The following is a 27042-nucleotide window of genomic DNA, read 5'->3' as shown; positions in this document are numbered from 1 at the left end:
CCTGAGTTTGCTGAGCATCTTTATGACCACTACTTTGAATTCTTTATCAGGTAGATCACTTATCTTCATATCATTAAGATCTTTTCCTGAGGTTTTATCTCGTTCTTTTGTTTGGAGCATATTTCTCTGTTGCCTCTCTTTGCTGTACTCTCTGTGTTTGTTTCTATGTATTAGGCAAAACAGCTATCTTTCTCAGTATTGAAGCAGTTGCTTTGTGTAGGTAATGAAACTTCTCATTCAAACTTTCCCTAGCTCTTGTGTCTCAAACCTTTGCAGTTGTCTAAACTGCTCAATTTATTCTTGATAGGTCCCCATTGTTGAGGGTGTTCCAACACCTGTGATCCAAGGGGAAGAATCTCATTTAGCACTTAGTTTCAGGCTGATTAGAAGCCCGACCCTCAGATAGCAGCTTTTGAAGTATGTGAATATATACAGTCCTGTGGGGCTGTAATTATAATCCCTGCTAGCCTCCAGACCAAGAGATCTGGGTGATAGTTGCAAAAGTTGGGGCTCCAGACAAGTATACTAGCTCCTTTGTAGGAGGTCATGTTAAGTGGTAGTGAGGCCTCCCTATTTGTGTTCCTTGGCAGCATTTCCTTAACTTTTAGCTGTGTGGGAAACCTGAAGCCTGTCTCTCAGGCTGAAGTTCCAGCCTAAGTAAATAGGCCTTTTTCATAGGAAGACTGGGGTTGTTTTTTGGTCTGTTGTCTATGCAGTGCCCTGGGGATGGTGGCCTGCTAAGAATTGTCTCTCCAATTGTTGTGTTCCTGTGGAGCTCAAGAACGCCATCCCCTTTCGCCACCAGGGCCAGGTGAGATCAAGGGCCATCCCCTGTGTGGATCACACATACCTGCTGGCTTTAGCAAGGTGGCTGTAGAGTGTAGGGGACGAGGCATGCTTGCAGGCTTCAGAAAGGCAGTGGAGAACTTGACTATGTAGGTCCATTGGCTTCAGGAATGCAGCAGGTGAATGCTTTGTCTGAGTGAGCCTGCCGGCTTAAGGCTGGGAGCAGGAGAATGCTCCAGCCAGAGAGCAAGGGAGTGCTGCAGCTGCCTTCACTCGCAGGCTTCAGCAAGCAGCAGGGTAGGGCCCCATCCCTGGCCCCTGCCTGTTCTAGCAAGGCAGCAGGATAGTGCCACTTAATCTTCAGACACGGTCCATCGAAGTAAGACTCTCAACTACAAATTTGGTAGGAATGTCACACTTGCGAAAGCTGCTTAGTAACTGAATGTACTTAGTCCTCGACAGGAAGACGTTACTCATTTGAAAATTTAGCAGGAATGAGAAACTGCCCTTGAAGCCAAGTTATTTTAAAGCAAAGCCCAGGCCTGAGAATTAACAGACCATTCACCCTGTAAACTCAGAAAATCTCTATCCATCATGGAGAAAGAGCTCACCTGTGCTCTGGTCAAGATGCCGTCCTTGTCTTCACTGTAACTTTGAGCACATTTCCTATTAGTGCCACCACCTTTACTTTATGCTTCATTTTCTCTCTAAACATTTCCTGTTCTTACGCTTTTGCTTCTCTCTCTCTGTCGCCTTCTTTCACTTGATGATTATAAATGCGTTTGTGGCGCTAAGAGACTTGGAAACCTGTAAAAGTTCATGCCTTAAGTTGGGGTTTTTAACTACTTGTAGATCTTAGATGCTTGAAAATCTGATAAAAGACATAAACACATATTCCCTGAGAAATAAACAGCACCACACATCTTATGTTATTTAAATAATTTCAAGAAGTTCACAAAAGCCCACCTGTACATCTCAGGATAATACACAGTGCTAAACACTTATACACTTACTCACACACATTTGTATTTCCCCATCATCCTGAAATTTTTGTGGAGAGGGTTTCCAATTTATTTCCTTAAAATATATTACACATTGACCTACAGATGATACACAGCAAAATCACACCGATTTAGTGTAACAGGGTAAACAACCTGTTCAGTTTAAAAAAAATAACAGAATTGCAGAATTTCAGAGGTGATCTTACAGATATATAGCATAATTGAGATGTTCATAAACAAAGAAAAATTGTTATCTTACCAGCAAACACACATAATCAAGAGCCTATCTGTCTGTCTTCTGCTGTCTCTATCTTTGCGTAATTGACTTCTCCAAGGGTCACATCAGAGAACTGGATTCAGTCAATAACTGTAATTGGCATTGAATGTTATCTATAATTAAATTTTGAGTTTTTCAAGATAAATACACTGAAAATTATAATGAAAATACTTATTTGTTGTTTATGGTGAGTGAGACAAGGATTATTTGTGGAACTTTATACATTTGTGACCTTACTTATTTCACAGTTGCCTGTGAGGAAGGTATTGCTGTCCTATTTTGCTGCTAAGGAATCTGATACTTAGGGAGATTTTTTTAAATGGCCATGGCAGAGCTGGGATATGTAACAGGGCTATGTCAGTCCGGAGTCTGGTCTGTTCAATAATATCTGACAGATTATGAATTTCTAATTAATGGAAATTGTCTTTGTTTTATTTTGGTGCCCATCATAGCCATTTAACATTTCCATTTGTTTTTTCTACACATGTGTGTCTATCCAAACAAGTGGCCTTTAGACTCTTGACAAGAAGTGGTTCTACATAAGTCTCTTTATTTACTATTTTGCCATAGGTGATCAGGATTTTATTAAAAGCATTTGATAACTATGAAAACATTCACACAGACCCATATAAAATAATTTCTTCTTCTGGAAACAGTATTTATGGTGGGAAAACATGGGCCTTATTCCCATGAAAAAATAAATTGAATATCGGTATGCTGCTTAGGTAAGAAGACAGGCACTATGTAACCAGACAGCGTTGGGAAGTTAGTTAACCTCGGAATTTACATCTGTAGAGTGAAATAAACAATAGCGCTGTCTTCTGATATTTTCTAGGCTGTCATACAAATTGCCACTGACTAGGTAGCTTAAAACAACAGATATTTCTTCGCTTACTGTTATGAAGGCTCAAAGTGAAATCAAGATGCCAGCAGGAGAACGTTCTCTCTCTCAGAAGATTCTAGAGAAAAATCTCTTCCATGCCTTTCTCTTAGCTTCTGTGTGGTTGGCAGTCTTGGTGTTCCTTGGTTTATAGATACATCACTCCAATCTCTACCTCCATTGTCACACGATGTTCTTCCTGTGGATCTCTTTCTGTATCTATTCCCTCCACTTATAAAGATACAAGTTACATTGGATTAGGGCCTGCCTCAGTCCAGTGTAACCCCACCTTAATTTGATTATATCTGAGAAGACCAGTTTCCAAATGAGGTCACATTCGTGGGTACTAGGGATTAGGACTTGAGAGTGTCTTTGCAGGGGAGGGGGGACATGAGGTGGACACAATTCAGTCCACAATAAATACCTATAATTGTGACATTTAAATGGGATAATGCCCATATAATTTTCAGTAAATAATAGGCATTCAGTAAAGTTAGGGAATATTATGGTTGATAATACTTTAGTTGGCTCTGAGAACTCAGGTAAGTTATTCAGTCTCTGAGTCAGTTTCTTAGCCTATAAAAATGGAGATAATTATGCTTATCTAAAAGAGCTGTTGAGAGAATTGAATGTTCTAATTCAGTACTGAGCCTGGCAAGTAACATAAAAGATATTCAGTATTACCTGTCCTCTTTCTTAAAGACAAAGCATTGATAAAATGAGCAGTCATTCTCTCTCCAGAGCCAGTGTTATCTTATGCAGCATATTCCAAAGAAAAGATCCAAGTATTAAGGTAATGCTAGCTGCCAGAACTAATAAATCCCCACATTACTGTGGTTATCTAATATTATATTTCATGCTCAAGTAATAGCCGAAGCTGGTATTCCTGGGCAATGAGGGATTTTCCTTCTCTTGGTAATTTGGTGACAAGTTTCTTATATTTGAAGGCTCTACCACCCCCACTGGATTTAAGGACTTGAGGCCTTAGAAGCATCTGTGCTTACCAAGAGGAAGGAAAAAGAGAGAGCAGGAAAAGACACACCTGCTTCTTCAAAGCTTCGGCCAAGAAGTGCTACTCGTCAGACACATGGCCATACCTAGATCCAAACAGGACTGGATAATGTAGTTTTGGGCCAAGCAGACACATTCTAGCAGCAACAACTCTATTCCATGGAAGGGAAAACAACACATTTTGGTGCACAGCAGCTGTTTCTATCATAATCCTTTCTCTCATGCATTTTCCATATTGCTATCTCCATCATCTCTTTTTTCTTCTGTTTTAAGCTACAGACAGGCCCCCTCAACTACTCTTTGGTGTACTATGTATACATTCCAGGTCCTATTATAAGCCCAGGAGTACTGGCTATGCCTTTTTTCTTTATCCCACATTTTAGTTATTCCCAGTGTATTCTCTCTCTTTGTATATTTTCTTGGCAAATGAATCTACTTTCCAGAATTTTATCCTGCCTGGACAGGATGAAATTTTGAGCTCCAACCTCCTCCGGGATGCCATCCCAGACTTTCTTTCTGCCAGGCATCTTCTGCTATTGGCGCCTGGCACGTCTACCTCCAAGTAGCCTAGCTAAACCCTTTATTCCCCTCTCCCATCTCTAAGCCTGCTTCTTAGTTATCTGCACTTTTGAAAAACATTTGTGAAAAGCTTACTCACAAACTAGCGTGCTACATGCTCCTTCGCCTTAAATTTAGATCCATTTAAAAATAAAGATAAAGGAAATGGAGAGAAGAGTGCATGTGTGCAGTCTCCACGAGAAAGGAAAGAGGAGAGAGGAGGCAAGGAAGCAAACGTAAGCCAGAGAGCATCTGGTATCAGCAGCGAGGTGCTCTCACAAGCTCCCAGATTAGCCTGGCAAGGGGTGAGGAGCCAAAACTGAGACCCATGCCCAGTTGGCCATTGGCATGAAAGTTCAGAGTTTATGGCCTCGGAAGACCCTGCAATTTTTAATATACATATGTTTACAGTAATTTATGAATATTATAAATGTTTAAGATATTATCTAACCCAGTTCTCTCATATTCTGAGTCACACATATTTTGAGCAGCAGATAGTTTTTGTATTATTAGCATATATGCTACATACAAAACAAAACACTAAACCTAACACTTAGCTGTACCCACATGACTCCGATTTTTACCAAATCATGCTATCATCTGACTCAGTCCAGCACACACACAGACACACACACACACGTGCACACATGCATAAATGATACAATGCCTACTTTAACCTAAGCCTTAGAAAATTATTTGAAAAAAAAAAGAAAATTATTTGAATATGGACAGCTGCAGTGATTCTACTACCTAATTTTAATATTTTATTCACTTAAAAACCTTCCTAAGTGACAGATTTCATTTGTTGGGTGACTCTTTTTCATCTTTTATTTTAAATATTTGGGTAATTATCAGTGGGACTGCCTGTTTTCATGAAAATTACTCAGATTTTGCTGGACTTCTTAAATCAGCTGCTGAAAAGCCAGGGGAATTTAAATCTTTTCTGATGCTAAATGACCTATCTGATTCATTTTGTTACTGACTACTTTTCCCGATAGATAAAAATATAGCTAGCCTATTAGTTAACTGCAAGTCCTGAGTAAAGGATAAATAACAGATGAGCATTCTCTACCAACACCTCAGCATGGCGTTTAACGGCTGCCAAAAGTACGGGATAATCTTTTGGAAAGCTTAATCGCTCCCTATTGCACTTTTCAAAAGAGAAGAGTAGTTATTAATCCTGGTGTTCACACAAAATTTTCGCAGTAGATCTTCATTGAATAAATAGTGCTGGTTCGTATAAAGATTTTGGTTTTATATAACACTTAACTGTTACAGGTTAAACAAATAGCAGTGTGTTAGCAAGATGAAAAACTGGATTTGGTAAAGAAAAACATATTTTAGTCTGTGTTAAACTGTACATTTAATTGGTGGTTTGAGGAAAGAGAAAATAGAAGTGTCTTTCTGGAGAGCACGGAGTTCCCCTTTTTTATAGAGCGAGGGTTTGTTGTTTTTTTCCTTCTTTTTTCTTTCACTCTTAAAAGAAAATCCTTATAATAGTTCAATTAATCATGTTTTATCTTTCTAAAGTATGTTATTTCTCAAATGTGTGGGAGAAGTTGGCTCTTGTAAGGAAACTTAATGGATTGTGTAGCAGCCTTTCTCCTTTTCATCACTGGTGATTCAGAACTCTATTCACATTTTTAAAACAAATATTTGCCTGTCTAATATTTCATTTCCAACATAACAGCTCTAAAGCACTTTCATGATTAATATTAACTGACTTATGACTTATAATTTATACATTTACCATATTTCCAAAGAAGCATAAAGTGACATTATAAAAGATACATGCATTTAGATCATTGAAATGGAAATAGAACAACTAAAACAATGTGAAGGGAAATAGAAATAATTGTACTGAAATTTTAAACTCATAGTTTTTTTTTTAAGATTTTTTATTTATTCATTTGAGAGAGAGAAAGAGAGAGAGCAAGCAAGAGTATGAGCAGGGGGGAAGGGGCAGCAGGACTCGATCCCAGGACCCTGGGATCATGACCTGAGCCAAAGGCAGACGCTTAACCGACTGAGCCACCCAGGCACCCCTTAAACTCATAGTTTTAGACAAGAAGGAAAAAAGAGAATACAATTAATGAAATAATTCTTATTGTCCTGTTTTTTTAATAAAAAAGAAATGAAACCTTTTGATTCCTCAAGAGAGATCAATTATTTCCGGGAAATGGATTATAAAAGGAGTACATAATGCAAATATTTACTAAAATGATATTAACCGACATAAACATTGCATTTAGTGGTAGTTTTATGGAGGAAAAATGAAAAAGCATACATATGTCAATCCAGAATGAAAACTTGAAGTCTGAATATGAAACTTTAATAAAGCAAAAGTACTTCAATAAGAGGTCTAACCTAATGAGTCTCTGAGAAGTGGCTGTGTTTTAATCTAACTTAATGAGCAATGCAGCCAAGTATACTCTGAGGAATAAGCATTTGCAGACTTAGCTTTTTCGACTATCTTCTTGTAACATGATTTGTCTGAGCCACCGATTTGTCGGGACTTTAAAGGCAAACACGTCAAGGCCGACAAAGTTGGCATTGTGTTTAGTCTGTATGGCTGAATGAAGACCAACATAATATGAATGAGATGTGCAGAGAGCAAATTAAACATTCTGTTGTAGAAACAGTAATCCAAGCTTATCCAACAAGGAACTCTGATAGGAGTGAGCCCTTGTGATGTGTGTAGACCCAGTTCTTTTTTTCCATTAGGAAATTACATCCTCAATTGATCTTAGGCCTTTCTGGCTGAAATTCTAAAATTACTGTTTTTTATTGTGAAAAAATACAAACATGTTTTAAAAATAGGAAATACTATATGCCCATCTCCCGGTTTTAGTAAAAGTCAACACACAACTAATGTTGCTGCAAATAACCAGGCTTTCTCTCTGCCTTCCATTCTCTCACCCTGGATTACAATAGCCCCCCATTATCTGCAGCCTTGCTTTCTGCAGTTTCAGTTACCCATGGTCAACCATGGTTTGAAAGCAGATGATCATCTGTCTGACTATCATCCAAAGCTCAATGGTAGCCTAACGTTATGTCACAATACCTGTGTCATTCACCTCACTTCATCTCATCACATAGACATTTTATTATCTCACATATTACAAGAAGAAGGGTCAGTACATTACAGTAAGATATTCTGAGAGAGAGAGAGAGACCCCACATTTACATAACTTTTATTACAGCACATGGTTATAATGGTTCTATTTTATTGTTACTGTTGTTAATCTCTTACTGTGCCTAATTTATCAGTTAAACTTTATCATAGGTGTGTATGTATAGGGAGAAATATAATATATATTGGATTCAGTATCATTTGTAGTTTCAGGCGTCCACTAGGGGCCTTGGAATGCATGCCCCACAGTTACCCTAAAAGCTATAGCACTTTATCCATAAATATTTCATTGTGTACCCCTAAAAAGTAAATACTATTTTAAAAAGCCACAATAGCATCACACCTAAAAACAATTGTCAATAATTCCTGTGATAGCTTGTCTCCAAGATGGTCAATAGAATATGGGAAAAATGATCCCGTACTATTCCCAGGCCTTGACTTTAAGAAGACTGGACATTTCGGGCGCCTGGGTGGCTCAGTCGTTAAGCGTCCGCCTTCAGCTCAGGTCATGATCCCAGGGTCCTAGGATCGAGTCCCACATTGGGCTCCCTGCTCTGCAGGAAGCCTGCTTCTCCCTCTCCCACTCCCCCTGCTTGTGTTCCTGCTCTCGCTGTCTCTCTCTCTGTCAAATAAATAAAATCTTTAAAAAAAAAAAGAAGACTGGACATTTCTACTTCTCCCTTAGGAGTACTGAGCTTCCACATGGACATATTACTATCCTGCTAATGAGACCATATAGAAAAGTACCACAAAAAGGGACTGTATAGAGAAATTATATATAGTTTTTATAGAAACTGTATCTCTGTATGTATATATACATACATCTCTCTCTCTGTATATACATATATATACACACACATATGTATACAGTCTTTATATTATATATCTCTACATATAACTCTATATGTAACACAGTTTTTATAAAAATTATATATATAAAAACTCTCTCTATACATAGATAGATATAGATATGTATCTGTAGATTATATTTATCTAGAGTCAGAGAAAGGGAGAGACCCAGTTGTTCCAGCATATTGCATGAGGCCAGCCTTAAACTATCCCCACCAAGGTACTAGACATATCAGTGAAGACTTTCCAGATTCTTTACACAAGTGCAGCCACCAGCCAAACATCTGAGTGACCCCAATTTACACTGTGTGGAGCAGAAGAATAGCCCAACTGGGTTCAGTCTAAATTTCTTGTCCATAGAATCATGAATAATAAAATGACTGTTATTTTAAACCACAATGTCTTGTTTTAGTTTATTCTAATGAATAGATAACTGAACATTTCCTTAATATTATCAATGTCCAGTCAGTGTTCAACTTTCTCCAATTGGCTCATAAATGTTTTGGTTATAGTTGGTTTGTTTAAATCAAGAATTAAATGAGTAACCCTAGAATTCTAAATAATAATGAAATTACTTTATGTAGGTATTTCCCATTTTATCAGATACTACTATAGAAATTATTTAATGTGATATGGTTGCTCTTATAGAGAGGTGATTTGAGCAAAGATTCTGTCTCCATCACACAGATGAAAAAACAGAACAAAAAAACCCAGATCCAGAGAGATTAAATTACTTACCAGAAAAATTGGTTTAAACCCAGATCTTCACATTTAAAGTCTAGGGCTCTTTCCCTTATTCTACAAATGGGTGAGCCTTCATAGATTTTTATTACCATGATTGGCTCTAATAAAACTCATTATTGAAACCACAAAAAAACAAATATTTCCTTATTTCTCATTCTTATCTTGAGATGCGTTTATTTCCCAAATGTATCCCTCTTTTTAATCTCGGCCACCTCCCCTTAATACAGGCTTTCCTGATCTCTCTTCATTTATCTATCTTTCTTAGTACCAAAGTCCTAATTTATCTCTAAGCCTCTGATCCTACCCCCTCTGGGTTCTCCTGCTTTCCACTGACAGATGCATTTATCTAAAACTAAACTTGGTCACCTTGCCCTCTCTGCCTGGTAACCTTTAACAATTCTTAAAACAATATTCACAGAAAAGAATATTCTCAAAGGAGCGTAAGTTCTCCCAGAAGATCTTAAAAACCTGTGTATGTTGGTGAAAACTCAAAACAAAATAATCTTCTGACTCAGTAAGATAATCACTTAATAATAGAGGGCTACCTGACTTCGGTGCCCATGACCACATTTGGATTGATAATGAGACCTCATGGTGCTGAAGTATGCTATATAAATAAAAGTTTTGAAATCATTGGCTAGTAAAATTCATGAGAGAATTGAATGATAAAACATAGGCATACCCATGCAGAAGTCAAAAGAATGTGTACCATATAATTGGGTACCATACCAATTACTGCAAATGCATTTTGTCCACCAGCAGCACAAGGCGGCTTATAAAATTCCTCAACATACGACGCATTATTTCATACCTCCCTACCTTTGTTCATTCTGTTCCCTCTGCCTGTAATAGTCTTCCGTTTCCAGTTTCCTCATCCCCCAGCTGCATTCTTTTCTTCCCCCCACTCAAAGTCTCAGTTCAAGTGACATCTTTCCCTGAAAAGCCTCCCCTTCATCAGCACCACCACCAACCCAGGAATGGATGAACCTCATCAGGGCTTCCCTTTGACTGCACGAGTTTTTCTCCCAGTAGACCATAAACTGCAATTTCAGGGACAGTATCTTTCCAATTTTTCAGTTTCCAGCTCTTAGCACAGCGGTCCTCTGTTACAGGAATGCTTGCATATGTGGGATGGAAAAGGCTCCATCCACAGTTTTCACTTCTCAGGGGATGCTCAATGGGGCTGAATGCATTCTAACTTAGACTTCTGCTAAAACAAGCATTCAAACTGCCGTATGTGGGAGGTTGGTATTAGGGGCATGTCACTTAAGCAGGGAGCAAACTCAGACAAATATCCCTCTCTTTAAGAATGACTTTTTTTGTTGTTGTTGTTCTCTTTGGATAATTACATACCCTTTCTTTATGAGAGAAATTTGTGAATTTAGGGATTTGGAAATATCTCAGTAGTTCAAAGATTTTAGCCAAATTTTGTCAGAGTGCATAAGAGAATCTACTGAGAGAAGGAACTGGAAAAATAGAATGGGTCCATATTTTAGATGACTTTGAGAGGCAAAATAAGATTTCGGATTTTACTTTCTACACTCTGAATCTTCCCTGTTTTTTTTGTTTGTTTGTTTTGTTTTGTTTTGTTTTTAGAAAGGGATAGTACATGGTAACACCTTAAGAGATGATCCATTCTTTCCAGACCAAAATATTATGGGCTAGTTTTCTGTACTGAGCATAAAAAGATTGGAGTTCTAACAGTCTGCAGTAATCAACTGACAGACTTTCCAAACCTTATTCCTCTTTAGAGTTAGAGATAAAGATTGAGACCTTGGATTCTGAAATTTTTCAGTATTTCAGAAACAATGAAATCACTTTATTTTCCAGATTTCTTTTTTTACTAATAATTCCTGTCCTTTCTCATAATAGCTTAAAATAAAGCCATGTTTCCTATTCAAATTTACTCTGGGCTGAAAAAAAAATGGCTAGGTTCTGTATTATTATTTTTTCAATTCAAATTAAATCAGTTTAGCTGTTACCTTAAAGCACCTTTGTCTATTTTAACTGAACTGTTATATTTAAAAATCATGCTGTACCTCATTTGTGGTTGTTATTAAACTTCTCAAGTTCTTTTTAAGATAAGAATGGTAGCTCATATGTGAAAAAAGGTATGAGATATGACAATGAAAATAAGATTTAAAATTGAAATTTGCCTATGATATTGTTATAATCAAGTTAAAACCTACAGGGATAGAATTACCAAGAACAGAGAAATAACACTCTTTGACTAACCAGTAGGGGATTGTCTGAGGTTCTTGCTGCAAAGCTGATAATATATTAGCTGTATTTAGGAGAATCTAGCCTAAAAATTTATTCAGTGAAATTAACTCTGAGAGACATTGCATATACATGGGATATTCATAATATAAGAGTATATATAACCCCCTGCTCCCTTAAAATATGTCTCTAGGTGCAATTTGTGGAACCATCAAAAAATTTCCATTTTTGTAAACCCCTATATTAAGACTAATTACGTTTTTCGGTAACGAGATAAACTTTTTGCTTTGAACTTGGTTCTTGAAACTTCGTCTAAAGTTACCAACTCATGAACTTTTCTACTGGGATGTGATTCAAGTTTAGTTCTAATTTTTTCAGATAAACTAAGATTCTACAAGATGAACTATTTTAGTCTACCAATGTCTTATCACGTAGAATAAATCTCAGGACTTAAGTGCCCACTGGTGCTAATAATCTTGCAACATTTCCAGACTGATATTCTGAGCATCTCTTTGCACCATTCTCTCTTTCTGGCTCTCTAAATGTGATGGAGGAGTTTGGGTGAAAGTACATTTGTCCCAGAATAGAAAATATTCTCTCAACTTTTTAGGAAAAAGACTCCTTTGTGTTTATTTTAGTCTTGTGTGCCTTTTTTCTAATGTTAAAAACAGATTGCAGGTGGGAAAATTGTAATTAAAGATTTGAATGAGTTGGGTTTAATTTATCAAGGTTTAATTATAAATTAAATATATGTAAATTAAATATGAACACAGATCCAAGTAGGCTGCTTCTGTTCATTACAGACAATCTTTTCTGAGGTTTGAAAACTGAATTACTCATGTATCAGACTGATTTTATGATTTTCTAAAAACAGCCATGTATTTTTATTTCTGAGTAGTAGTATGTTCCAAAAGAACCAGTAACCACTCCTTGCTTTCTCGGTGACAATATTCTTTACTTTTCAGTGAAAATCATGTTTATCAAGAAATACCAATAGAGTTTTCTGGGGTCAAATATACTGCAGAAAGGGTGTTTATATCGAGTCCTTTAAACTATGTGTTTTTCATACATCCTTCACAATTATATGCATCCTGCCTAATAGATTTTGATGTATAATTACCTTAATATTTCTGTAGGTTAGAAGATCAGATAATGACATTTTTATGTAGTGTGCAATTTTCTTTTTTTGATCAGGTTCTCTCTTTAGGAGCAGATGTCCTGCCAGAATATAAACTGCAGACCCCACGCATCAACAAGTTTACAATATTGCACTACAGCCCCTTCAAGGCAGTCTGGGATTGGCTTATTCTGCTCTTGGTCATATACACTGCTATTTTCACACCCTACTCTGCAGCCTTTCTCCTCAATGACAGAGAAGAACAGAAAAGACGAGAATGTGGCTACTCTTGTAGCCCTTTGAATGTGGTGGACTTGATTGTGGATATTATGTTCATCATAGATATTCTCATAAACTTCAGAACAACATATGTAAATCAGAATGAAGAAGTGGTAAGTGATCCGGCCAAAATAGCAATACACTACTTCAAAGGCTGGTTCCTGATCGACATGGTTGCAGCAATTCCTTTTGACTTGCTGATTTTTGGATCTGGTTCTGATGAGGTAAGTGCTGCTTAAGAATCTTATTTTCTGAAAGATTGCAATTACAAAAGTGAATCTATTTCAACTGCAAAAAAAAAAAAAAAACAAAACCACAAGTTGTTGCTTTACAAACTTCCCGTATCTCAGAGATGAAATTCATTTCATCGGAAATGCTATAAAATGAAATGGGACAACCTTGCTACTGCAAATACTTCACAACTCTCTCTTTTTTTGTTAAGAGATACTAAAGACTATTTATCTTTTAACCAAGAAAGGAAATTTTGGAAAAATGTTTCATAGCACATAACACATTTCCAGGCTGTAAAATCTCTACATGTTAACTTCATGGCTATAAAACTGTCAAAGTTGAAGATGTCTGTTTCTTTCTTGACTCATAATTGTGGTTTGAGACAGCAGGAATTTGTTTTATGTTCAAATTATGTGGAAGAGGCATCTTCTAAAATGTCTTGTTCAAAACTCTTTCTCTTAAATAGTATCTAGAATGGAAAAGACTTCTTGTGTTCCCAGTATCTTATGAAGCTGGAAACTTCAAGGAAATCTGACAAGTAAGAGTAGAGTGCATTTTCTGGTTGGAGTCCATAACTTTAACCAGATTCTCAAGGGGTTCTTTGATCCAAAAGCAGTTAAGTTCTCCTAAAGTCCCCTCCATTTAATTGCCATGAATTTTTATTGTAAATAATCTTCCTGGATTCTATAATGGAAAGACTTAGAGAAGATGTGAAAGTAGTTCTCAGGGAGTAGCTTGAGAAAGATAACCTCAATGTGTTGAGTTTTAAAAATTCAGGTTACTTTTCTACCTGAGAACCCCATCTTTTCTTTTTGTTCAAGAGATCAAATATCAAAATGCCTTCTGCAGATGTTTGCTCCCTGACCAATTAAGGCTTCAGGATAAAAGAATCCTCCTCTGCCGAGGGGAACTATTGGTTTAGAAGTAAATTCTCTCCAATAGATCATGCCTGTTGAACTCTGATCAGTTAAGAACAGGGCAGTAGAGGGGCACCTGGGTGGCTCAGTCGGTTCAGCATCAGACTGATTTCAGCTTTGGTTGTGATCTCAGGGTCCTGGGATGGAGCCCTGTGTCGGGCTCCGCGGAGTCTGCTTGAGAGATTCTCTCCCTCTCCATACCCTGCTGCCACTCTCCCAGCCCCTGCTTTTTCTTTCTCTCTTTCTCAAATAAATAAGTAAAATCTTAAAAAAAAAAAAAAAGAGCAGGGCAATGGAGCAATATGTTCTTCCTGGATTCTACAAACCTTACACAAAGCCTCAAGCCTGACTCTCCTCATCAGTAAGGATAATAATATTACTTCCCCTCTTACATTGTTTTATTTATTTTTAATTTGAGGCTCTAATGAGATAATACCTGTGAAACTCTTAGAAAAATAATCAGAAAAAATTAGCTGCTGTTAAACCAGTTGAACTTTTCATGTTAGATACTCCTAACTTTGGTTGTTAATTTAGAGGCAAGAAAGCAAAATACTTCTTGATACTTATCTTTATGAGTTTCTTACAATGAGTGATCCATGTATTTACATCAAATAAGTTCTTATTGATAAACAATAGAGTAAAATCTCACTCTTTCAAATTTTAAAATATGTACACCAATAGCAAATTAAATTTCAACTTGATGAAACAAAAGAATGGGTGAACAAATAAATAGGTAAATAGGATCATTAGGGGAAGTTGATTTACCGATGAGATATAATCAATAACAATCAAACCAGTATTTGAATATGCCGATTAAAACCATTAAGGGAGAATTTCTAGGATGCAACATTTGATTAGTTTATTTCTAATTTCTATATCACTTGAGAATAATAATATTAAAATATGTGATTTCGATGATCACTATTTCAGACAGGACTTCAAGAGAGCTGAAAACAAAATCGTGATTCATGTTAGTATAGGATGAAGTAGTCTCTGGGAAAAATGATGTCTGGACTATGTTTTCCAGGTAGCATCAAGGAAAATGTGAAGTTTGCCTCAAGGAAAGCAATGCCAGGTCTCTACTCCTGTGTGCTTCCATGGGCTCCCCCATGGTCCCAAAGCTACTCCTCATTCTTTTTTTTTTTTTTAAGATTTTATTTATTTATTTGACAGAGAGAGACACAGCAAGAGAGGGAACACAAGCAGGGGGAGTGGGAGAGGGAGAAGCAGGCTCCCCACTGAGCAGGGAGCCCGATGCGGGACTCGATCCCAGGACCCTGGGATCATGACCTGAGCCGACGGCAGCCGCTTAACCAACTGAACCACCCAGGCGCCCCTACTCCTCATTCTTTTAAGATGTGATATGATATGAGAAAGGTTCTGACTTTGAACTTAGACCTGGGTCTGACTCTCCTCTTTGCCGCTTACTTGCTCTATTTTGGCAAGATACCTAACTCATTAAGATTTCATTTGTGTTTCTGTAAAATGGTGAAAGGTCTGTTCTTATGATTTTAAAAAATAAAACAGGGGCGCCTGGGTGGCTCAGTCATTAAGCGTCTGCCTTGGACTCAGGTCATGATCCCAGGGTCCTGGGATCGAGTCCCGCATCAGGCTCCTGGCTCAGCGGGAAGCCTGCTTCTCCCTCTCCCCCTGCTTGTGTTTCCTCTCTCGCTGTGTCTCTCTCTGTCAAAAGATAAATAAAATCTTTTAAAAATAAATAAATAAATAAATAAATAAAGCAGCATATTTGAAGAGACTAACTCAGTACCAGGTACATAGTAAGTACTTGCCAAAGGTTACTCCTCTTCTCCTTTCCATCCCTTTGAATTAAAGTCTGTTTCTTAATGAAGTCTTCCCTTAAACTCACATGCTACCACAGTAATCCATAAATACTTTAATTAATCTTTATTCAATAAATACTGAGTGTCTCTGATCTTACAGTAGTTATTAGATTAGCTAGTTGCAGTTAGGAATCCTGAAGAAATGGGAGACAGAAAGGAAACATTTTGAGGATGGTTATTTGGTTACAAAGCAAAGGAGCATGGGACATATTTTAGAGGGAGGTATGTAGGCATCAAGGATAGCAAGTGGAGGGCTGGGTCTGGAAGGGGGATAAGGGTGTCAACTACTGGGCTGAGTGGGTTATGAGAGGTAACAACAAGACTAACGATGAATTGGACTACTTTATACATTTTTCAAGGGTAATAATGAAGATATTTCTTTTATATACAAACTATTTTATATAACTATAATCAGGCTTTTTTTCTTTTTTTTTTATCATGTTATATTAATCTCCATACGTTACATCATTAGTTTTTGATGTAGTGTTCCATGACTCATTGTTTGCGTATAACACCTGGTGCTCCATGCAATATGTGCCCTCTTTAATACCCACCACCAGGCTAACACATCCCCCTCCCCCCCTCCCCTCTAGAAACCTCAGTTTGTTTCTCAGAGTCCATAGTCTCTCATGGTTCGTCTCCCCCTCTGATTTACCCCCCTTCATTTTTCCCTTCCTGCTATCTTCTTCTTTTTTATTTTTTTAACATATAATGTATTATTTGTTTCAGAGGTACAGGTCTGTGATTCAACAGTCTTACACAATTCACAGCACTCTCCATAGCACATACTCTCACCAATGTCTATCACTCAGCCATCCCATCCCTCCCACCCCCCACCACTCCAGCAACAGGCTTTTTTTAAAGATTTATTTATTTATTTGAAAGAGAGAGCAAGAGGGGGGGAGAGGCAGAGGGAGAGGGAGAGAGTCCCTAAGCAGACTCCCCGCTGAGCGCAGAGCCCAACCAGGGGCTCAAACCCAGGACTCCAAAGTCATGATCTGAGCTGAAAAAGAGCCAGATGCTAAACTGACTGAGCTACCCAGGTGCCCCTATAATCAAGCTTTTAGTTAGTTTTTCAATACATAGTGATATTTCAGAATGATACTTTTCCAAAAGTGTATAATGTCATGTAGTAAAAGTATCAAAAATACTTAGCTTCTATTTTTGTTTCTGGCAAAAAAAGAAAAATGCTTCTAGAAAAAAAGAGATCTTATATTCAAAGGAACTAATTTGGGAAGTTTCATCACATGAATATGAAAAAAGAAAACTTTTGGGGATTTTTGACCCAAAACTAAATGGCAAATCCTAAAATCATTAAGCTAGACGTCACTCTGATGAGAGATTATCCAGTGCAATGTTTTTCAAACTGGAGTATCATAGAGGTGACTGAGAGAGTTGGCCTGAGTTCAGAGGCCCTCAAGAGTTGACATCAGGACAGATTGATAAGACTCAGAGCCATCCACCTCTACTATAAAGGATTAGCTCGACTGCGTCTACTATACCAGTTGGAGTTTCATATAATTTTTTTTACAAATTTTAATGAGAATTGACTTAACTCATTTTGCCATTTCCAGAAAGTGCTGTGGTAACCTCTACTCGAGTAGGTTCATTGATTCTGTAAGCATTTATTGAGAACCAACTACTGCCAACATGCTGGACTCTGTGTTTACAAAAAAGAGTAAGACAAGGACCCCACTGTCTGGGAACTCACAGTATACAAAGAAGAAGAGCAGAGGAGCAGAGAGAATACTATCTGATAAATGCCTTAATAGCACCATGTACAGGGGGACACGTGAGCATGCAAGGGAGGGTTCCTGAATACGAGTGGATGTTTTTCAGGTGGAAGGGGTAAGAAAGTCATGCCAGTTAAAGGGGAAGCCCATTAGAAGCATGGAGTTACAAGGTGTTGGTTCCCAGTCTTATCAGACCCAATATAACAAATATTTTATAAAGCCCCTTTTATTATTGTTAAATAAAAGTCATAAATAGTATAGCCTTTTTATACACATAATTTCATAAATATAATATATAATGCCTGCCCTTAATATAAAGAAGAAATAAAAGAAATGTGTTCATAATAAAATACCTAGTTGAATATATAAATGCTCTAGGCATGTCTACGTTAAATGATATAATGAAATTATCAGATGTTTGTACCTAGTTATAATGAGGAGGTCCATATTTGAGCAATAAACTCAATAGTAAGTTGAATATTAGTTTATTTTATGTTTTCATTTTAACATAAGGGTTGAATATATATGTATGTGCTTACATGGGTATACATGTGTATGCATACACACATACAGGTAGATACGTATACATACACATATATTAATATTTACACACACCTAGAAATCTCATGACTGGGATAACAACAACAGTGGACTGACATAGCCATGCTGTATACACACAGTACACAATACCACAGGACTTGCTGTCACTGAAGATATAATTTTCTGGAACAGTAAACAATTCTTAGTGAAGGTCCAAACTAAACAAGTGAATTATCTCTCAGTTTACAAAGTAGTTAAATTCCTTGATATTTTAATGAATATTAAAACATGCAAAAGTGAACATCTGTTTATATGTAAAACCCAGCATTGAAGCTCAATAAATAAGTTTGGGTTTTGCCAATACAAATGACTGTGGGGCATTGAAAAATTATATAGGACACAGATAATTTTTTTGCTGTTGGAGACTGCTGTAGGCATTATAGGACTTCTACTTGCATCACTGTACTGGGAAGGAAGGAAAAATTCAGGAAGATGGTGTCAAATACTGTAAAGACATAAAGTAGGGTGGCTCAGTTGGTTAAGCGACTGCCTTCGGCTCAGGTCATGATCCTGGAGTCCTGGGATCGAGTCCTGCATCGGGCTCCCTGCTCGGCAGGGAGCCTGCTTCTCCCTCTGACCCTCCCCCCTCTCATGTGCTCTCTCTCTCTCATTCTCTCTGTCTCAAATAAATAAATAAAATCTTAAAAAAAAAAAAAAGAAGACATAAAGTAGGATGAAGACCGGAAATAAATCACTGGGTGTGTCCGTTCACTATACGTTGCTGTCGATTAGATGAGATATTGGCCACAGCCAAACTGAAGTGGCTTCAGAAATTAATAGGAAGCAAGTAGGGCCCCTTCTTGCTAGAATCTTAGTAATAAAAGGCGGCAAGGGGAAGGCAGTAGTGGAAGGCTACATATGATGAAGGAAAGAGTTACTGTTTTTGTTTCTGTTTTTCCCCCTTAAGAAGTTCATGAGCTGACAAGAAAAAGCCATGTGGTGCAGAATGACTTCCACAGGTGGCTAACTTGGAGGAGGAGATTAGGAACGATTTGGGGGGAAGTGCCATTTGAGTTGAGACTTGACTGGAAAAAAACTAGCCTCATGAAAATACATGCAGAGCATTTAAAGCAAAAGAAAACACTAGTGAAAATGGCCCAAGTGGGGAACAAGCTTGGTGTGTTAGAACAGAAAGAAGACCAGTGGCAGCTAGGCTGAACCATAGTGAGTTGGGAGTTGAGTGCTAAGATAAGAGGATGCAGAGACAGGGACCAAACTGTGCGCAGCAGTGACATTCGGGGTTTATTCTGGCTGCAGTGGAGCCTTCCGAATCAGAACAGCATGATCTAATGGACGGTTTTAAAGACCTCATGGCTGATGTCTGCAGACAGTTTAGTCAGGGTTAGAAGCAGGGGAAGGACTTAGAGCTTTTGCTATAATGTAGCAGGAACAAAACAGCAACAGCTTGGACCACATGGTGGCAATAGAGGTGAGGAGATAGAGATATATCTGGAATATCGTAGAGGGGAGCTGTGAGGGCTTGTTGATAGATTAAATATTGTTGGAGGAGTAAGAAACAAAGCAGAATTGATGATGGTTCAAAGATTTTGTTGTTTCTTTCTTCTCGTTTGAAATATTTTGGAGGATGGAGGTCTTGAAGTGACTTTAGTAGGTGGCCGTTCATTTATCCAGATGGGAAAAACCTGGGGAGAAAAAGGTGCATTATGGGGGAGAAATTCCTGTTTGGGCCACGTGAAGTTTGAGGCACTGATCAGTCATCCGAGTACAGATGGCATATAGGCAAGTCAGGGACTCCATGAGCAACTAAAAAGATACATACGTGAGTATAAGAAAAAGAACTGAGATCCATTAAATTATAAATTAGGTGTAATCATGGCAAAGATTGGTTTAGATCAGTGCTTCTACCTCAGGACCATGCACGGATTTCAGTGTGGAGCTCCTAAAAGAGTTTGGAGATTCATAATTGGTAGGTCTAAAGTAAAGCCTTGAAACCTGCATTTTTAAAAGTGGCAGGAATTTCTGCTGTTTAGATATCCAAGATCTGGTGGCCTTATCTGGAACAAAGAGGAAGTCCATGTGCTCATGGGTGAACATTTCTACAAAATAAAGACATAAATAATCAAGTAAAGCAGTGGTTTTAAACTAAATAAACTCTGAAGAAGGAAACCTATTCGAATTTTGGATCTATATTATTTTAGCTATAAAACATACATCCTAGCAATGTTGAGTATAGCTTGGCATATACATTTTTTTCTAAAGCCGTTATATGAGCAGAATTGCTCACTTTTTCAAAACAGTCATTTAACTTTTTGACTTAAGTAAATGTAAATCTCCTACTAATAACTAGAGAATCTTCTAAAATGTTTTAAAAAAAATATGTTGAAGAAAGGAGCGCCTGAGTGCCTCAGTCTGTTAAGCATCTGACTCCTGATTTCCACCCAGATTATGATCTCAGTGTCCTGGGATCGAGCCCTGCATCATTGGGCTCTCTGCTCAGAGGGGATCTGCTTCTCTGTCTCCCTCTGCCCCTACCTCCTACTCATGCTCTCTCACTCTCTCTAATAAATAAGTAAAATCCTTAAAAAAAAAAAAAGAAAGGAATACTGACAATAACTAGGCTTGCCTATGACATTAGTATCGTCCTGATGTTAACGCCATCCAGAACGACCAAGGAAGGAAAGGATTCTCTATTTCTTAATTTTTGCATCATCAAATATCATGCCATCCATAGCAAATTATCTCAATATCACTGATGCGAGAGAACATTATTGACTCTGTCTCCAAAAGTCAACTTTCCATTATCTCCCTCAAGTTTTCCCATATTTTGTTTATCTGTGGAAAATCTTACTTTCAAATATATCAACTGTTAGAATCTAGAGCATTCTCTTTAGCTACACACTTCATTAACCTCTTCTTCTCCTGAAAATTAGTGAGGTTTGTTGATTAATTACTTCCTTTGTGGACCTCTCTCCATTCCCATTTTACTGTTATTTTTCATGAATCCTGAATGCAGGCAAGGTCTTTGAAACCTAGGTATATACAGTGCTCTTCGAGGGAAAGTTTTAATAGAAAAGAGGAGTTTCTGTTCACATTGATATGTTTGTTTCATTAGTCTGTTAGATGTATCATAGAATGGATACAAGGGAAAACTTAGCAAGCATCTGTATAGAAATTCTGGTCACCTTGTCAGAATTCTTTCTGAACCTGATCTCTACAGCAGTTGCCATTAGTTTGTTAGATGTGAATTGCTAAAAAGAAGAAGAAGAAGAAGAAGAAGAAGAAGAAGAAGAAGAAGAAGAAGAAGAAGAAGAAGAAGAAGAAGAAGAAGAAGAAGATAGCAGGAAGGGAAAAATGAAGGGGGGCGGAAATCGGAGGGGGAGATGAACCATGAGACACTATGGACTCTGAGAAACAAACTGAGGGTTCTAGAGGGGAGGGGGGGGATAGGTTAGCCTGGTGATGGGTATTAAGGAAGGCACATATTGCATGGAGCACTGGGTGTTATATGCAAACAATGAATCATAGAACACTACATCAAAAACTAATGATTTAATGTATCGTGATTAACATAACATAATAAAAAAAAGATAAAAATAAAGTCACATGATAAACTAATGTAATGTATGGTGATTAACATAACATAATAAAATTTAAAAAGTGAATTGTTAAAACATTAGACATATTCATGGTCAAATTCAAATAACAAAATACATTTTGAAGAACTGCATACATAATATATTTCTACCCATAGAGTGACTGTGTGTCCATTTAGATAGTTCTTGAGAGTTAAGACAGATGTCTCCATTGGCTTGTATTTGAGGCTGTTGGTCATGCCTCCAAAAAATCTGCAGTATGACAAGTGAGAGACACAGGATCCCCAATGAAATTATTTTTGAACCAAGGAAATATAAGAACATTTCATCAAAAAAATATGTTTTGCATTAAGTTGATCATTTTTTCATCATGTATATGGGATCTATTGTCTACAATTTGCTAGAGATGACATAAGGTTCAATATTTGGTGAAATATTTCTCAAAACAAGTCAAATTCCCATTTTAAAAATATAACATCGATAGCTTTTTATTCATTGTAACATTTGCTTCCTACTATTTAAAATAATTTGATGACCAGTTTTTCATGTTTTGTAACTAAAGAAAGGGAAAGTGAGTTCAAATTGCAGCAAAATAGAATGTTAATTATAAACAAAATAAAAATAAATGCATCTTGACAGTAAAGGTTCTTAAATATTGGAGTGAGTTTCACAGGGAGGTTGTAAAATCTTGTGTTTGAAAGCCTGTTTGTGGAGGAATTTGTGAGGTTTGGTATGAATAAAGAAAGGATAAGCTAGGTGATTTCCTTAAGGTTTTTTACATAATCAAAATATGTTTTTTTACTGTATCAGTGAATGTGTCCTTAGAAATATTGAAAAAAGTGTCACTCAAGCTGAACAAAGAACTCAAAAGTAGTTTCAATATTATTAAGTTTTATTGGGTAAGTAATTCATGGAATATATACAAGCACCAGAGCTTAGAGGGAATTGAAATAAAATATAAAGCAAAACATGAGTGTAGAGTTATGAAATGTATTACTAAGTGTTCAAAACTCCCCACATGTACCCAAATATTTCTTGACAAACAGAACAGAATGATGGATTAAGTAGAAATTTTCAGTGATGATTCATTCTTTCAATCCTGTAGACAAAACTGAAGATCACATACTTATATTTCCCCATTTATAAAAGAATAATTCTATCCATTTACTACAGGCAAAAGTTTTGGACAGTAAACCTCTGAAATAAAGTATTTTATATGTAAGATTCTTAAAAATGCTTACTTAAAAATTATTTTGAAAAATTATTTTGAAAACTTATTGAGCATAATATTTTCTCTTATTGATGAGGTTTTCTCAGTTCAACTGTAGCTACATATAGTCTTGAGAAGAGAATTGTTTGATAATAGTAAGAAATCCCCTGTTCTAATTTCAGGCCTTTAGAAAGAATTCCACTTCCACTAAAAAAGGATATTACCTCATCTATTGTAAAATATCTAGGAAAAAAAAATCACATGGTCTTCTTGAGTCTGGGTCTGGTATCCTACGTGTTTACAAAATTGCAATTTGTTTAGAGTATATATTTTTATTAAACTAAAGTTTAGTTAAGAAAGTCATACTTAATAAAGAAAACTAACTTCTACCTCAGTATAAGAAAATATCTAAGGCTTTATTTTTTAAACTTTTACTTATTTATTTGAGAGAGAGAAAAAGCACATGCCAGGGGAGAGGCCAGAAGAAGAGGGAGAAGCAGACTCCCCGCTGCACAGGGAGCCTGATGTGGGGCTTGATCCCAGGACTCCAGGATCATGACCTGAGCCGAAGGCAGACACTTAACAGACTGAGCCACCCAGGCACCCTGAAAGTATCTAGGGCTTTAATAAACTATGCATATGGGTACGTTTTTTAAAATTTGAAATTGGATGATATGCTTCAGCCACCCAGAAATCTGAATAATTTGAATTGCCAAGGGAAGAGTCATTTTACATTTAAAAAGTTCTGACAAAATACATTAAAAATAAAAGTTTTAAATAAGTATTCTTTCTTTACCGTGGCATTCAGGCAAAAAGAGTTTGCAGTATCATTCAATCACAGTTAAAGGAGTTCAGGTCTGAAATGACATAGGTACTGATAAGGCAGAGCCAGGGCTTCTTAGAATTCATTATGTCTCCTTTGCTACAGTTTATGAACAGAACCAACAAAACAAAGTGCCTTACTTCAATCTACTGCCAAGTAGCTCACCTCTTTCTCCATATTCTTTATTATGATGATGTGTTTGTAATTCATAATCACACATAAGTCTTGGGAGCTCCTACGCTTTTTTAGTCTACCAAAAGTAATAATAAACAGACAATATTTTTTCTAATACCGGTAACAAGTTAAGAAATAACATCTAAGAAAATTTTTTACCTCTACTATTTTTTAAATTATTGCAATAGGTTAAAAGATAGTTTTATTTCTGGGCGCCTGGGTGGCTCAGTTGTTAAACGTCTGCCTTTGGTTCAGGTCATGATCCTAGGGTCCTGGGATCAAGCCCTGCGTCCGGCTCCCTGCTCGGCGGGAAGCCTGCTTCTCCTCTCCCACTCCCCCTGCCTGTGTTCCCTCTCTCGCTGTGTCTCTCTCTGTCAAATAAATAAATAAAATCTTTAAAAAAAAAAAAAGATAGTTTTATTTCTATTTTCAAAAATTGGAAAAAAACCCACAAAAATAGATTTACATAATATGTCTATTACATGAAATTAGATACACTGTGAGAGAAACGTGTATCCTGAAAACATTCTACTTAGCCAAGTTTTGATGTTAACACAACTAAGGTAGTTGTTGGTCCCATTTTTTATTTGTACATAATACAGAGAGAGTACATTGAACTAAACAATGGGGACTAATAGTCTCCAACAAATCAGCAAGAGGAGATTGTTCATTCTTTAGGCTACTCTCTCTGAGATTTTGGTGCAATCGTTTTTCTCTTTGTGTAACATGGGTAAAACACTTTAAATCTTTAAAGAGATATTTAAAGAAGAAGAAAAGAGGTATTGCAATCTTAAGTGTCATCTACAAGATACGCGGATCTTGTAGGCAACAGTAGCTAAGGATGAATGCCCAGGTGTGTTAGCAGCATCTTGACAACACTAAAAATAAGATCAAGTCATTTGTTACATTGTCAAACAACATATGTAGTTATGCTTGGGTATATGTTATGGAATCACAAAAGAATGGCTTTGACTGTTGAAATCAATTTTCACTCAACCTTATGAAGCAACTGAAAGGTAAAACAACTGTTTAGTAATTTCTTCCCCTTTTCTGTCCCTCTGCCTTTCTTTCCTTCCCTCCCTCTCCCTTCCCCTTTTCCTCTCTTTCTCTCCTTCCCTCTCTACAACTGCAATTATTTTGTAGGAATAATGTCAATTGGGTTGAGACTTCATCATGTGCTATATTTCTTAAACATTTTTTTACAGAAAAGATGTTACTTATGTGTTATTATATAAATTATATTCATTTATCTGCTTAGAGAACTTACTATCACCTAGGTTTTACATCTTTTTGATATAATGCTAGAAGAAACAACCAGTGTTTTTTTGAAGGGAGGGAAAAAGGAGGGAGGTGGCTTACACAGCAGATTGATTCTTTTTTCTTTTTTTCATAACATCATTTTTGTTTTACTATCTTGGCTGCCAGAAGAGTCGTTAGTACTTATTATCAAAATATGTTATTAAAACATCTCATTTGTCTTGAAGCATTTCACTTCATTAACCAAATACCCTAGAGAATTTTATTATATTTCATTTATTTTGAGGTTCAGAGAGAAATTTTCTTTCAAAGATAAAAAGTTTTGAACAATAATCTTCAAATACTTCCGATTTCTCAACACAAGTAAATAGGTAACAGAGCAAGGAGAAAAAATAAACACACAAACTGAAGCTGTGAAGCGTAGAAAGAGACACACTGAACTAGGGCTATTCCTGTTACTGAAATCCAAGCAGCCAGTGCATCTAGATGAGGCTCTTATCTTTAAAATTCCTGCCATTTCCTGAGGAGGCCAAAAGGCCAGTGTTGAAAAGCCTTCAGGTGGAATTCTAGCTATCAAAGTAGTGCATTTGGAAAATGTGTTAAGTTCTATCAATCCATTTCACAATATAATGTGCCTGCTTACTGATGGAAACTAAAGCACATGGGATATTTAAGTAACACAAAAAGCTAGTATTTACAGGGCATTATCTACAACCCTGTGAGGAGGCATTATTATACCCATTTACAGATGAAAATTTTGAAGTTTAGAAATTAAATAAACAGGGCGCCTGGGTGGCTCAGTTGGTTGAGCGACTGCCTTCGGCTCAGGTCATGATCCTGGAGTCCCTGGATCGAGTCCCGCATCGGGCTCCCTGTTTGGCGAGGAGCCTGCTTCTCCCTCTAACCCTCCCCCCTCTCATGTACTCTCTCTCTCACTCTCTCAAATAAAGAAATAAATCTTAAAAAAAAAAAAAAGAAGTTAAATAAACAACTTGTCCAAGATGACAGACTGGTATGGATGCAGAATTCATACATCCATTTGTTTGTTCCAAAGTCCTAACATATAACTGATCAGCTAAGACAGACATATGAAAACATGCTCAACAACACTCATCAACAGGGAAATACAAATCAAAACTACAATAAGGTACCACCTCACACCTGTCAAAATGGCTAAAATCAACAACACAGGAAACAAAAGATGTTGACAAGGATGCATTGGTGGGAATGCAAACTGGTGCAGCCACTCTGGAAAACAGTATGGAGGTTCCTCAAAAAGTTAAAAATAGAGCTATCCTACAACCCAGCAATTTTAATACTAGATACTTACCCAAAGGACACAAAAATACTGATTTGAAAGGGCACATGCACCGAGATGTTTATAGCAGCACTATCAACAATAGCCAAATTTTGGAAAGAGGCCAAACATCCATCAATTGATGAATGGATAAAGAAGAAGTGGTATATATATACAGTGGAATATTACTCAGTCATCAATAAGAGTGAAATCTTGCCATTTGCAACAGTATGGGTGGAGCTAGAGTGTATTATGCTAAGCAAAATAAGTCAAAGACAAATACCACTTGATTTCACTCATCTGTGGAATTTAAGAAGCAAAATAGATGAACATAGGGAAAGGAAGTAAAAAGAAAGAGAGAGAGAGGGAGGCAAACCATAAGAGACTATTAACTATAGAGAAAAAGCTGAGGGTTTCTGGAGGGGAGGTGGGTGGGGGATGGGCTCAATGGGTGATGGGGATTAAGGAGGGCATTTGTTGTGATGAGCACTGGGTGTTATATGTAAGTGATAAATCACTAAATTCTACTCCTGAAACCAATATTACACTA

General features: G+C 37.0%; 1 protein-coding gene across 2 annotated transcripts in view; it reads left to right on the top strand.

The window, feature by feature from the left end:
• KCNH7 (potassium voltage-gated channel subfamily H member 7) overlaps positions 1-27042 on the top strand; it is a 474108-nt gene that overhangs the window by 387353 nt on the left and 59713 nt on the right. For both annotated transcript variants that reach the window (XM_045867425.2, XM_045867426.2), the window contains exon 7: positions 12654-13079. In XM_045867425.2, the coding sequence (XP_045723381.1) occupies positions 12654-13079 (426 nt within the window). The remainder of the gene's footprint in view (positions 1-12653; positions 13080-27042) is intronic.

This window comes from Mirounga angustirostris, unplaced genomic scaffold (assembly GCF_029215605.1).
Source record: "Mirounga angustirostris isolate CCGP_5_RB_7025 unplaced genomic scaffold, mMirAng1.0.hap1 SCAF_3, whole genome shotgun sequence".
NCBI lineage: Eukaryota > Metazoa > Chordata > Mammalia > Carnivora > Phocidae > Mirounga > Mirounga angustirostris.
Note: the sequence above shows the minus strand (reverse complement) of the source record. Positions and strands in the feature narration are given on the sequence as shown.